The sequence below is a fragment of the Herpailurus yagouaroundi genome, unplaced genomic scaffold, assembly GCF_014898765.1.
Source record: "Herpailurus yagouaroundi ecotype Mexico unplaced genomic scaffold, PumYag 28, whole genome shotgun sequence".
In the NCBI taxonomy this organism is placed as follows: Eukaryota; Metazoa; Chordata; class Mammalia; order Carnivora; family Felidae; genus Herpailurus; species Herpailurus yagouaroundi.
In genome coordinates, this window is record NW_024412376.1 from 17,131,582 (window position 1) to 17,145,148 (window position 13,567).

A 13,567-nucleotide genomic window follows, 5' to 3' on the forward strand; every position below is an offset into this window, starting at 1 on the left:
TCCCCCCCCCCCCCCCCCGCCGGCTTGCACATGTACACTCTCTCTCTTAAAAATAAACATTAAAAAATAATAAAATAAAATGGAAACGATCCCATCAGTAAAGCATTACAGGCTTTAAAGTAATTCTCCCAAAAAAGAAAAAATAATCAAATTCATATACTTCTAAATCATTTTGCAGTAAGAGCCTAAGCCCAAACTTTACTCTCAAAGATTTGAAGAGAAATTGATATTAGAAAATTATAGTAAATTAACACTGATTTAGCTTCTCCAATTTACTTCTATAGAATGATACCATGATGGGCTCAACTTTGCAGAGTGGTGTATCTAGAGAGAAATATATGGCATATATGTAGCCCCTATATTCCAAGAATTTTACAAATAAAAACCCATATCAACATTACCCTGATACCAAAGTCAGGCATGGACAATCTGAGGAAACTCCAGACCAATATCCCTTATGAATATAGATGCAAAACTCTTCAAAAAAATATTAAGAAGCCAAACTGAAAAGCACATTAGAAGGATTATATACCATGACCAAGTAAAATTTATCCCAGGAATGCAAGGGTGGTTCAATATAAGAAAACCATTTGAGGGGCATCTGGGTGGCTCAGTCAGTTGAGTGTCTGACTTTGGCTCAGGTCATGATCTCCTAGTTGGTGAGTTCGAGCCCTGTGTCTGGCCCTAGGCTGATAATGTGAGCCTGCTTGGGATTCTCTCTTTCTCTCTCTGCTCCTCCCCCATTCTTTCTCAAAATAAATACATTTAAAAAAATTTTTTTATTTACTTTTGAGAGAGAGAGACAGAGTGAGAGTAGGGGAGGGACAGAGAGGGAGACATGGAATCTGATGCAGGCTCTAGGCTCTGAGTTGTTAGCAGAGCCTGACATGGGACGTGAACTCACAAATCCGTGAGATCATGACCTGAGCTGAAGTCAGATGCTTAAGTGACTGAGCCACCCAGTGCCCAAAATAAATAAATTAAAAAAAAAAAGAAAGAAAGAAAGAAAGAAAAACATTTGATGTAATACATCACATTAATAGACTAAAGGGGGGAAAACACATGATCATCTCAATAGTTACAGAAAAAGTATTTTACAAAATTCAACACCATTTCAAGATAAAAATACCCAGAAAACTACAAATAGAGAGGAATTTCCTTAACATGATAAAGAGCATTTATAAAACACTTAGAGATAACATCATAGTCAATGGTAAAAGACTGAAACATCTCCTCCGAAGAACAAGGATGCCTGCTTTCACCACTGCTAGTCAACACTGTACTGGAAATCCTAGCTAGAGCATTTTGGCAATAATAATAATAATAATAATAATAATAATAATAATAATAAAAAATAAATGATATCCAAATTGGAAAAGAAGAAATAAAACTATCTCTGTTCACAGTTAACATGAGTCTGTATATAGAAAACCTCCTAGAATATACACAAATACCACTAGAGGTAATAAATGAAATTCAGCAGTTGTAGTGGTCAACACACAAAAATCAGTTGTGTTTCTTTACACCAGTAATAAACAATACACAAAAAGAAATCAAGAAAATAATTCTATTCACAGTAGCAACAAAAAGAATAAAATATCAGAAATAAATTTAATCAAGATGGTGTAGGGCATGGAAACTGGAAACTATAAACATTGCTGAAAGAAACTTTTAAAAACCAAAATAAATGGAAAGACATCCCATGTTCATGGACTGATATACTTAACATTATTAATACGGCAATCTTAAAGTGATCTAGAGATTTAATACAGCATTCATCAAAATTCAAAAGGCCTTTTGGCAAGAAATGGAAAAACCAATATGGAACTACAAAGGATCTCAGACAGCCTAAATGATATTGAAAAAGGAAAATGGGTAGGAGAACTCACACTTCCTGACTTCAAAACTTACTGCAAGGCTGCAACAGTCAAAAGATTCTAGTACTGGCATAAGAATAGATATATGAACCAATATAATAGAATTGAGAATACATAGATAAACCCAAACATCTATGGCAAATTGATTTTTGACAAGGGTGCCAAAACCATTCAGTGAAAAATAGTCTTCAATAAATGGTGCTGAGACAAATGGATAACCACATTCAAAACAATTAAGTTGAACCTCTACCTCACTCCATGTACAAAAATTGACTCAAAACAGGCCAATGACCTGAATTTAAGTCCTGAAGTTATAAGCTTCATAACCTCAGATTTGGCAATGAATTCTTAGATCTGATACCAAAAGAGTAACAAAAGAAAAAATAAATTAGACTACATAAAAACTAAAACCTTTTGTGCATCAAAGAACATTATCAAGAATATGAAAAGGCAATCCACAGAATGGGAGAAAATATTTGCAACTTGTATATTAAATATGGACTTAATATCCATATACAGAAAAACTCCTGCAACAAGAAGACAATCAATCCAATTAAAAAAAATAAGCAAAGGATTTAAATAGATATTCTCTAAAGAAGATAATACAAGTGGACAACATGCATGTGAAAAGATATTCAGTATCAATGGTCATTAAGGAAATGCAAATCAAAACTACAATGAGATACCATTTAACACCCAGTAGGATGAATTTAATTAAAAAAAATAAAATAGGAAATACACTATTGGCAATTTGGAGACATAGAAACTCTTGTACATTGCTGTGGGAATGTAAAATGGTATAGCTACTATGGAAATCTGGAGGCTCCTCAAAAAGTTAAATCTAGAATTACCATATGATTCAACAATTCTACTCCTAGGTATATACCTAAAAGAAATGAAAACATGTTCAAAAAGAAACATGTACAGAAATGTTCATCGCAGCATTATTAATAGCCAAAGGTAGAAACCCAAATGTACATCTACGGATGAATAAACAAATTGTGATACACATACACACATACAAACACATCACATACCACACAATTGAATATTATTCAGCTATTAAAAGGAACCAAGTACTGATGAATATACCGCAACTTGGACGAACCTTGAACATACATGCTATGTGAAAAAACCCAAAAGGACATATATGAATCCCTTTAGAGAATATATTCATAATGGGCAAATTCATAGAGCCAGAAAGCAGATTAGAGGTTAGCAGGGGATGAAGAGGAGGAAATGGAAGTGATTGATTACTTATGAGTGTTTTTATGGGGTGATGAAAAATTTTGAAATTAGAACTGGTGGTTATACAACATTGTGAATACACTACCACCAAATTATATAGTTTAAAATGGAATACTACCATATAAATTTTACCTCAATTAAAAAAAAAAAACTTCACGTAGAAATAATATATAGAGCTTGTTTTTGTAAAGAAATATATTTCAGGTACTAATTTTTAGCCTTTTCCTAAATTGTTCAATAGAAGATAGTTCTACCAAATAACTGACTTATTTCTTGAATACCTGCTACTCATTATGTTTTTTTCCTTTTATCCCAATTTTGGATTCTTCTGATGCTCTAACATTATAAGTAACCTATGCCCTTACAGAGATATGCGATTTTTTTTTTTTTTGGTTCAGATATAAACACAGAAAAAGATTTCTAGTGAATTAAATTTTAAAACCTAATAGCAAATAATTACAAATTTTATATAAAACTGCAGAATCTTGAGTTCCTCAGCTTTGATGAAGTTCTCAATTTTCATGCTTTAAATTGCTCTCACAAGGATTTAATTTCACTGGATAACTAACATCCAGAACTCTTTTCACTTTTTATCCAACTACATTTTATGCAAATAATTAACTATATGAAATTAACACTGCTAGTCAAATGTTACATCATAAACAGATAATTTAATGTAAGCAAATTATTTCAACCTTCTTTCACAAGAACGGAGTGTTTTTATAGGAAAAAGTAACCCTACAGTCAAGTTTTATTAAAAAATTAACTTTTGGGGCACCTGGGTGTCTCAGTTAAATGTCTGACTTTGGCTCAGGTCATGATTTCACGGTTCGTGGGTTCAAACCCTGCATCAGGCTCTGTGCTGACAGGTTGGAGCCTAGAGCCTGTTTCAGATTCTGTCTCTCTCTCTGCCCCTCCCCCACTCATGCTCGGTCTCTCTCAAAAATAAACATTAAAAAAATTAACTTTTTATACATTATAGATTTAGATAAAAATATGTGGCAGTTATTACTTTCTTTAAATAAACCATCCTCTTCTAGTTATGTGGTTCACTTTCAGATAGCTAAAACTTCTCACAAAGATTTCTGGAATGCCAGAAATGACAGGATTCTGTTAATACCAATTATCACAGTCTCTGCCCATTAATAATGTACAGTTGACCCTTGAACAACATGGATTTGAACTGTGCAAGTCCACATATATGCAGATTCTTTACAGCACAGTACTGAAAACGTATTTTTTCTTCCTTATGGTTTTAATAACATTTTCTTTCCTCTAGCTTACTTTATTATAAGCATACAGTATATAATATATGTAACATACAGAATATATGTTAATTAACTGTTTATATTATTAAAGAGGCTCCCAGCCAACAGTAGGCTATTAGTAGTTAAATTTGGGGAAAGTCCCAAGTTGTATACGGATTTCAACCATGCAGTCAGTGGTTGCCACCCCAGTCCCTGCATTGTTAAAGGGTCAACTGTAAATCTTTAAATAGTTACAGCAAGAACAAAGAATAGTTGCTTTATTTTTCACCATATTTTGTAGCTGCCAATACATTCCGTACATTTAAAAATACATGGACGAAACTTCTAATAAACCAGTACTTTAGATTCAGCTACATCAGTGGTTCTTCACTATGGGTAATTTTGCTTCCTAGGGCATGTTTGGCAACATTTAGGGATAGCTTTGGTTGTCACACCTTTGGAGTGCCACTGGCACTAGTGTGGCCTGCATGATGCTGCTAAAACTGTAACACATAGGACATCTCCCACAATAAAGAATAAAGGCCCAAATGTCAACCTTGAGAAACCTTGAGCTACATTAATGTTCTGATCCGTTTGTTTCCAGCCTAAAATCTGCACCATAATCAAGGACATTAACTGAAGCTATTGTTTTGTTTTGGTGTCATAAACTATAAATTTGATTTGTAATTATAAGAATTTTAACAGAAAATGGGCTGAGAATGTAAAAGAAAATAGGATATAAATTAAGTCAGAGCTACATATGGACCAGACTTTAAAGATCTTGTTTGATTTCTAGATCTCTCCAACTTATGAGTTTTAATTTGCAATGTAAACAATATAGGGCATGAATGAAAATTAATGGGCACTGCAGAACTTCTATGTTCATTCCATATAAACATCTTTTCTCTAAGACAAAATTTAAAGAAACAAAATTAATTCTATGTTATTTCAACTTTCAGCATTGTGTTAATCTTTTCTGACACATTAAGTCTTCTTTGGAAGGAGGTAGGTATATAAATTAAACTGTTCTTCCTAATACTCTATCAAGTAGTAGTAGTAATAATAATAACAATAATGGAAATAAGAAAGAAGTTGCACCTCAATGGAAGTCTATTTTTCAAACCTGTTAGCACTAAAAAGCACTTTAAAAAATAATGCTAATTAGGATATCCTTGATTCCAAATCAGATCATCCCAGAGAAAGCAAATGTACTACATTTGTTATTTCTCCTTAACCTCACAAAAAAAAAGTGGTAACAAAATGATCCTTACATTAAACTCTCAATTAAAAGTAGTACCTGATCAGTTTAATATAAAAATCAAGTTTCACAAAATGAATACACTGAAGCAACTATAATAGTAATCACCTTTATTTAAAATATTTTTTAATCTAGGAAAGCTCATTTTACATGAGTTTCCAACTAATTATTAGAGTCAGAAACAAAGAAAATAAAACCAGAGAAAATCCTCTGTAAAAAAATACACAAGGAACATTTCTACATGTGAAAAAACAGTAAACAGTCTTAGCATCTGAACATCCAAGTCTTAGTCTCAATTCCATCTCTCCTAGTGAACACCACTATCAACCTTGAGATCTGATTTGTTCTTGTCATTCTTCACTGAGTAGATGAAATATGTTAAGGTGTCTTTTTCATTCACTGGAATAGACCTAAAGTGGCAACCAACTATCTATAAAAAAAAAAAAAAAAAAAATTGAAATTAAATTATAGATATTAACAGATTTCATACTAGGTAAAAAAAAAAAAAAACACATTAATTAAAAGAAAATGTGCTATGTGATAAGAGCTATCTCTTTTTAAAAATAAACTGTTTAACAAAATACCAGCAAGATGAAAAGCACATCAGAATAAGATGTTATGAGCAAGAGATAGTGTGATTTCAAAGGACCCTCCAACCCACTCAATTAAAGATACATTAATTTAGGATGTATTTAAATTTTATAATTAGACTCTACATTAGTAAGTAAATATTTTTAAACTTTAGGTACCAATGAAATAAACAGAATGTAGATCCTACTCACAGAAAAAGGATAAATATATAGTTGAAAAAGTTTTGGTACTGGCAGTACTCTTTAAAGTTCCTTGAAAGTTTTTCTGAATAAGTATTATTGATGGAAAATGAGAGGGAAAAGAGGAACTTTCACTGAAGAATATTTATCTGCCCTCTGGGCTTTTCATTATGCTAATCTAACATGTGCACTGCAACTACCAATAGAAGTACAATAGATTAAACTAGGGTGTTGATATGCTTATCTAGATTGTAGAAAATAAAACTTCTTAATGAAAAAGTTATTCATATGATAAGATTTAAGGAGGACAGTCATCTGACTCTGGGATCACTTACCACTTATCTGCATTTCTGACTAAGTAAACTATAACACTCATGGCTGTTTGGATTGTTTCTCATTTCTAAAGAAGAAAATGGCTCCGGAAATAATATAACTTTTTAAAGATCAGATTACCAAATATTTGAGTTGTGACTTAGACATTAAAAAAAAAAAAAATACAGCTGACCCCTGTATAACACAGGTTTGAGCTGCAAGGGTCCATTTACATGCTTTTTTCCCCCAATAAATACAGTACCGTATTAGAAATATACTTTCTCTTCCACATGATTTTAATAACATTTTCTTTTCTTTAGCTTACTTTATTCTAACACAATAAGAATATATATAATACATAAGACATACAGAATATGATAATTGGACAGTTTATGTTTTCAGGAAGGGTTCCAGTCAACAGTAGGCTATTAGTAGCTAAGTTTTTGCACAATCAAAAGTTATATGCAGATTTCTAACTGTGCCCCCAAGTCCTGAGTCATTCAAGGGTCAACCATACATTAAATATAACATATAAAATAATTAGTTCTCTGGTTCTCATTTGTCTCAAAACAAAAGTAACTTCCACTTGATCAGTATCAGTATATATGGATACAGTTTCATCACAATAGATAATATCTGTGTTTCTGTTGTATCAAATTTAAAGAAAAACTGAATTTTTGTGGCAAGATGGAAAGAGGAAATTCTGGCTAAAAAGTCAATATATTAGATCTCAACAATGTTAAAAAGCATTCTGCCAAAGAATTATACTTTCCGTATCTTTTACCTTTTTCCATGTGCATGTTTTAGAAAACGTTGCCTTACTAAACCCCCAAGCTAAAAAATATGATAAAACTGATTTATATGTTTACATTTCTATTCTGTCTAGTAGACTAAGCATTTTTATGTAAAATGATTAAAGTATAAATATATAAATCTATAGACAACTTAATTGGATTCACAGATTTCTTGGTTCTATTAATTCCTGAGAACACACACATTTCAAAATTTACCAAAGGACTAGAAGTTAGTTCTATAACAAAGCAAAAACTATGTAAAATGTTGGACAAGAGTCTTTGCATCTTCTAGATGTGACGAAAGCATAGACACCTCAAATAAAGCAAACATCAATAAGGCCAAATTCTGAAATAGTTAAGTCAACAAGTTAAATCAACAAATAGGAATACTATTTATGGGTTTATCTGTAGATCTAATCCATCAGAAACTTCAAAAAATAAATTCTAATGATGACATCAAAGCTTATCAATTTCTTTTATTATGCCTCAATTAGGTGTTCAATAAATGTTTACTAAGTAGAATTTTAAAACCAACAGATTTCTAGAATGAGAATTTAAAAATTATCACCCAATATTTCTGAGAGGCAGTATCAGAAGATGCTTAGAAAACTATATACAATCCAGTAAGCAGTTGTAACGTACAGAAATTTAAGAGGCAGACAGACATTTCTAAGAAACTAGATTCTTCCACAATAGATCTTTTATTAACTGATCCAACTAAAATGCATTGGTATATATTCTACATTAACAATTTCATTAGCCTTTAATGCCTCTTTTTTGTATGAACAGGCTCATTTAAAGTGTAAATAGTTTAAAACTCATAAATACCTCAACAAGTTGTGCTTTATTAAGTCCTGGTCTGGTTGATAGTTTGAAGTGTCTTTTGTATCTCCGAAGTGTATTTACTTGTAATTGATATAAATCAACCTAGGAAAATTAAACATATATGAATTAGTTCATACAATTTTCAAAATAGTTATCTTTGATACATACAAAAACATTTCAATTTTGGCACAATAAAAATGTAATTCCATTATTAAACAACAAAAATTACATTACTTAAGTCCATTCCATTATCCCTTTTATATAATCAAAACTATAAATGTATTAAACACTTTAATCTTTTGAAGATAAATATTGAAAACTGGGAGCAAAAAGAAGTTAGAAGGCAACAGAGCTATAAGCATTGTCAACTGAAAACACAAGTTAAATTGTGTAACTGCTTGTTAACTGGCTATATTTAATTTTACTTTCATTTTCAGATTTTTTGCTTTAAGTATTTTTAAAAGGCGTTCATATCTTTTAATACAAGTTACAGAATGGAATACTTAGGATTTACATTCAACATACAGAAACTTTACCTCTGGAGTATCAATATCTTGAACAGGTGAATCTCCTCCATCATCATCACTCCCTTTCCTCTTTCTTCTGTTTCGAACACTCTGAATTAAGTTTTTATGATAATCACAAATGTAAAGATGCCTTGCCTGAAACAAAAGTTTCACAGACTATTTATGATTATGTAACCTATGTATTAGTAAAATACACTGGGCACAGTGAATTATTAAAAATAAAAACAGTCAAAACAGGCCACTGTTAAGACAACAGCATGTTTCTAGGCTTAAGTCCTGCATCCAGTTAAAACATACCATGTACAGCAGTACAGTTAAGAAGATTGGGGGGTGGGGTGGGTGGGGAGTGGTGTAAGTAGAGGAGAGAAGGGAGACAGAGAAGCAGAATGAGAAATTTCAACTCTCTGGATTTTGTCATTAAATTGCAGGGGGGCTGAACTAGATTTACTAGGTCATGCTGCTTTTTTACCAAGGGGAAAGATGACGTTGCCCACAAATTGCTATTTCATAGTATTTACTCAAAGAGTGTATTTTATTTTAAAAAAAATTTTTTTTTTCAACGTTTATTTATTTTTGCGACAGAGAGAGACAGAGCATGCACGGGGGAGGGGCAGAGAGAGAGGGAGACACAGAATCGGAAACAGGCTCCAGGCTCTGAGCCATCAGCCCAGAGCCCGACGCGGGGCTCGAACTCATGGACCGCGAGATCGTGACCTGGCTGAAGTCCGACGCTTAACCGACTGCGCCACCCAGGCGCCCCCAAAGAGTGTATTTTAATAGCATGATGTATGCTTTCGATTCTTTCTCAACACCCAAATTATCATATAGATACAAAACTATCCATTTTTACAAATGAGCTATTGATTTCATATCCTACTTACATTTAAAGTTGAAATATAAACTTGAATATTTAATGAGTGCATTTATCTGTAGTATGTTTTCCCAACCAAAGGAATGTGAAATTCAAGTTTACTTGAAAAGTTGCTCATGAGCATGACCAAGAACTACCTGTTTAACAGGCAGAAAGTATCACAAATAAACTCTGCAAAAGCTTCAATTAAATGTAGTCTTGAGAGCTGCATGGTAACAACGTGAAATATTGAGCTTCATATACTAAGTTAAACTCCTTTAAAAAACCAAATCATTAAGGCCTAAAGCTTTTAAATTAACTTTTAAACTAAGTCCAAGTTAAAAATATGCAGAATGTGTACTAGATTCTGGCATCTTGTGATTCATTTACTGCCAGCCAGAACTCCTAAAAGTGGCGACGCTTGTTTCTAAAAACCTTAGAGGGTCAAAAACAACCACCACCACCACCACCACCACCAGATGTGCGAAGAAAGGACGGAAAAAAAAATCCCGATGGCTGCCAAACGGATGGCAAAACAGCAGAGGCTACGTGTTCCCCACGTTCCCAGCAGCTGCGCTAGATGCTGACATCGTTCACAATCCCCGCTCCCTGCAAGGCGCGGGGTGAGCTCAGCTTCCCACACGGTACTTGGACGAACGGGGAAAGGGGTCTTTCTTGCTGAGGTTATCAGGTCCTCGGTCGTGGCAGGACTCCACTTTCCCCACACAAGGGGAGCTGCTCCCGGGGGCCAAACGCCAGCGAGGGCAGCAAAACAAAGAAGGCGCCTCCATTCCAGAAGGAGCCTGCCGGGTTGCAAGAAAACTACTCCGGGCCCTCCGAGCGGCGGTCCCTTTGTTTCGTTTCCCGATCTCAGGGAAGGAGGAAGGGGGAAGACTGCGAACAGAATCGACTCGTGGAGCGCGCGGGGGGTGGGAGTGGAGGGCGCGGGGGGGGGGGGGGGGGGGGGGGGGCGCGGGCAGGAGGGGTGGGGGAGGAGCGGAATCACGGAATGCGAGTGTGTCGGTGGGGGTGGAGGTCAGAGTTGCAGCGACTTTGTTGTTTGCTTCCTACCAGAGACCACACAACGGGTTCCCACTGCAGCCAGGTCTAGGGGGACCCCGGAACCCTCCGCCCAACAACCGCCGTCTGCACCGCTCCCGGAGCCCCAAGGGGGTGGGCAGGGCAAGGCCGTCCCGTCCCGCCGTCACTTACGCTCTTATCCAGCTCGATCTTCACCTTCTTCTGGGAGATGCTCTTCTGGATCCTCTTGCTGAAGCTGGCGTTGCCTGCCGCACGGCCGCACCGCTCACCTTCCTCCCGCAGACAGCACAGCTGTCCGGGCCCGGGCCCTGCCGCTCCCGGGGGCCCAGCCGCCGAGACGGCCCCGGCACCCGGCACCTCAGCCCCGGCGCCGGCCCCTGCCCCGTTCCCTGCCGAAGCGGCGGCGGCGGCGGCGGCAGCGACCACGGCGGCCACGGCGGCTGCCGCGTCCCCGCCGCGGCTCATCTCCTCGGGCGTGAAGCCGTTCATGTCTCCGCGCTCTGGGACGCCGGCACTGACAGAAATCCCCGCTCGCCTCGCCGCTCTGCCTCTCTCCGGAGACTCTGGGGTCTCCGCGGGGTCTCTCAGGCACCTGACCCGGCGGCGACAATTCCTCCGGCGGCACGACCAAACACCAAGCGCCCTAGCCTGCTGGGATCTGCTGGCGTCGGGACAGTGGACAGTGCTTTGGGTTAAGAACCAGAGTCAGGCGGCGCCAAGAGTTAGGACCCCACTCACTGTCACATGGAGACGCTTCAGCAGTTGGACCCGAGCGCCTCCGCCTCCCTCCAGCCCCTTGTCTTGCGCAAGCGCGACGCGCCCTCTCCTGTCCCGCCCCTTCCACTCTGTCGCAGGGCACCACGGGAATTGTAGTTCTCGGCGGGAGAGTCAACCTGAGTTCTTCCCTGACTCGGCGCCTCAGGGATTGGGAGAACTACTAATCCTAGCATGCATCGCGTAGAGACGGGTTGGGCTGCTGCTGCTTCTTTTTTTAAAGCACGGGGAAAACAGGGGGCGTGTATTTGAGGGTTGTGATGTTTTCTCGCTTCTTGTCCCTCCCGCGAGGTTGGATTGTGTTTAGCTACCGGGATTTTGCAGAGTTGGCGTTCTAGAGGAAGAGGTCACTCAGCTCCAGAGACGAAGCGCAAAATGCCGGGGGCTGGGGCTAAGAGGGGAGGAGAGTGAAGGTGTGGAGTAAAAAAGTTTCGGGGCTTTTCATATCTGTGGAAAAAGGCTTGGTGTGGTCATGCTTTTGTGGGAAACCCAAACCAAGGAAAATTCATGCAAGCTGGCCCTCTTCGGGTCCTGGAGGTCCTGCCGCTAACCCGGCTGCTGGATAACAGTTCCGTTCATTGACGCGTCAGACTGTTTAGGGGCGCCTGCTTAGGCGAAAACGCCCATCTCGACCTCGACCGTGACATGGCTTCTTCCCAAGTGCCTCAGCTTAAGGCCCTTTTTAAATCCTTGCACATTCCTGCAAGGAATACGTTTCATTCTTGGGCGCACACAAAGTCGGCCGCTTCCTGAGGTGGAGCTGCTGACGAGTTGGTTAATAACAGGGCTTCTTTCCGCCTCCACTTCCAACCTTTGCAGTTTCTCCTCTAATGGGGCGGAGTCCAGTCTCTTTAAAAGAGGATATGGAACCCCCACCAATACCGAGTTAGCATGAGTGCTCTTCAGAAACCCCGGCGTTCGCTCTGCGGAGCGAGAGGGGAAAAAGAAACCGCATTTTCTTGGGTATCCGCCAGCGCCTGTGGGCTAGACCGTGTAGCGTGCGGGTATGTGTGTGCGTGAGTGTAGGTACGTGTATGTGTGCGCCTTTGCGTGTATGTGCGTGCGTGCCTGTGAGCGCGTGCTTGAGCAGGGCAGGGTAGAAGAATGAGAGCGGCGGATAAGAAAGCTGCACTTTTGCTGGTTACAGCGCGTCATTATTTTTATCAGATGTACCCTGTTCAGCAATCCCATTGTTAAAAAATACGAAGCAGTAAGTTCTTTTGAAAGTTCTTTTAGATTTACTGAGTGAATTTAGTGATAAATCATATTTTTAAAAATGTAAATGTCAGCTGCCCTGAAATTCAAAGTCATCTATTCCATTTTTGCTTTTCCTTTCTAGACTATGGTAAAGGAAAAAAAAGGGGGGGGGGGCGGCATTAAAATATTACAGATATTGAATGGGCAAAAGAAAGATGCTGAATGGTATTTTGTGTTATCTTTTTAAGCTGCACTAACAGGGTATCTGCTAGCCTATGTGGCTATTGAGCACTTGAAATGTGGTTATTTCTACTGAAAAGCTGAATTGTTAATTTAATTTTAACTAATTTAAATTTTAAAAACGGATTTCAGCTATTGGAAAACCTTTAAGTGTGTTTGGAACACTAAGTGTGTATGGAAATCTGAATTTAGAATCCAAGTTGAGATGTGATGTGTGAACTACTAGCAGCATTTCAAAGACTGAGTACCAGAAATTTTTTTGTAAGTATATTGAAAAGCTCATTAATAATTTTTATATTATTACATGTTGAAATGATAATATTTTGAACATACTGGTTTGAATTAGATATAACGTTAAAATAAATTTTACTGGTAGGGGCGCCTGGGTGGCGCAGTCGGTTAAGCGTCCGACTTCAGCCAGGTCACGATCTCGCGGTCCGTGAGTTCGAGCCCCGCGTCAGGCTCTGGGCTGATGGCTCAGAGCCTGGAGCCTGTTTCCGATTCTGTGTCTCCCTCTCTCTCTGCCCCTCCCCCGTTCATGCTCTGTCTCTCTTTGTGCCAAAAATAAATAAATGTTGAAAAAAAAATAAATTTTACTGGTTGCTAT

The 13,567-nt window shown here is 37.9% G+C and overlaps 1 protein-coding gene across 2 annotated transcripts; it reads right to left on the minus strand.

Moving 5' to 3' along the window:
* Positions 1 to 5,723: 5,723 nt before the first annotated feature.
* Positions 5,724 to 11,535, minus strand: SAP30 (Sin3A associated protein 30). Of its 2 annotated transcripts, XM_040470425.1 has the most exons (4): positions 10,921 to 11,534; positions 8,868 to 8,993; positions 8,335 to 8,433; positions 5,724 to 6,060 (listed from the first exon to the last, which is right to left on the minus strand). In XM_040470425.1, the coding sequence occupies exons 1-4, from the start codon at positions 11,236 to 11,238 to the stop codon at positions 5,938 to 5,940; spliced, it is 666 nt and encodes a 221-aa protein (XP_040326359.1). In that variant the 5' UTR covers positions 11,239 to 11,534; the 3' UTR covers positions 5,724 to 5,937. The 2 variants fall into 2 exon arrangements, with proteins under 2 accessions (XP_040326359.1, XP_040326367.1); XM_040470433.1 differs by lacking the exon at positions 8,868 to 8,993 and having other exon boundaries at positions 10,921 to 11,535.
* Between the last annotated feature and the right edge of the window lie 2,032 nt (positions 11,536 to 13,567).

Coding starts and splice junctions, on each gene's coding strand:
- SAP30 (XM_040470425.1), bottom strand. CDS start 11,238: ATGAACGGCTTCACGCCCGAGGAGATGAGCCGCGGCGGGGACGCGGCA. Junction 8,434..8,867: donor AAGATATTGATACTCCAGAG/GTAAAGTTTCTG, acceptor TAATTTTCCTAG/GTTGATTTATATCAATTACA. Junction 6,061..8,334: donor ATAAAGCACAACTTGTTGAG/GTATTTATGAGT, acceptor TTTTTTTTATAG/ATAGTTGGTTGCCACTTTAG.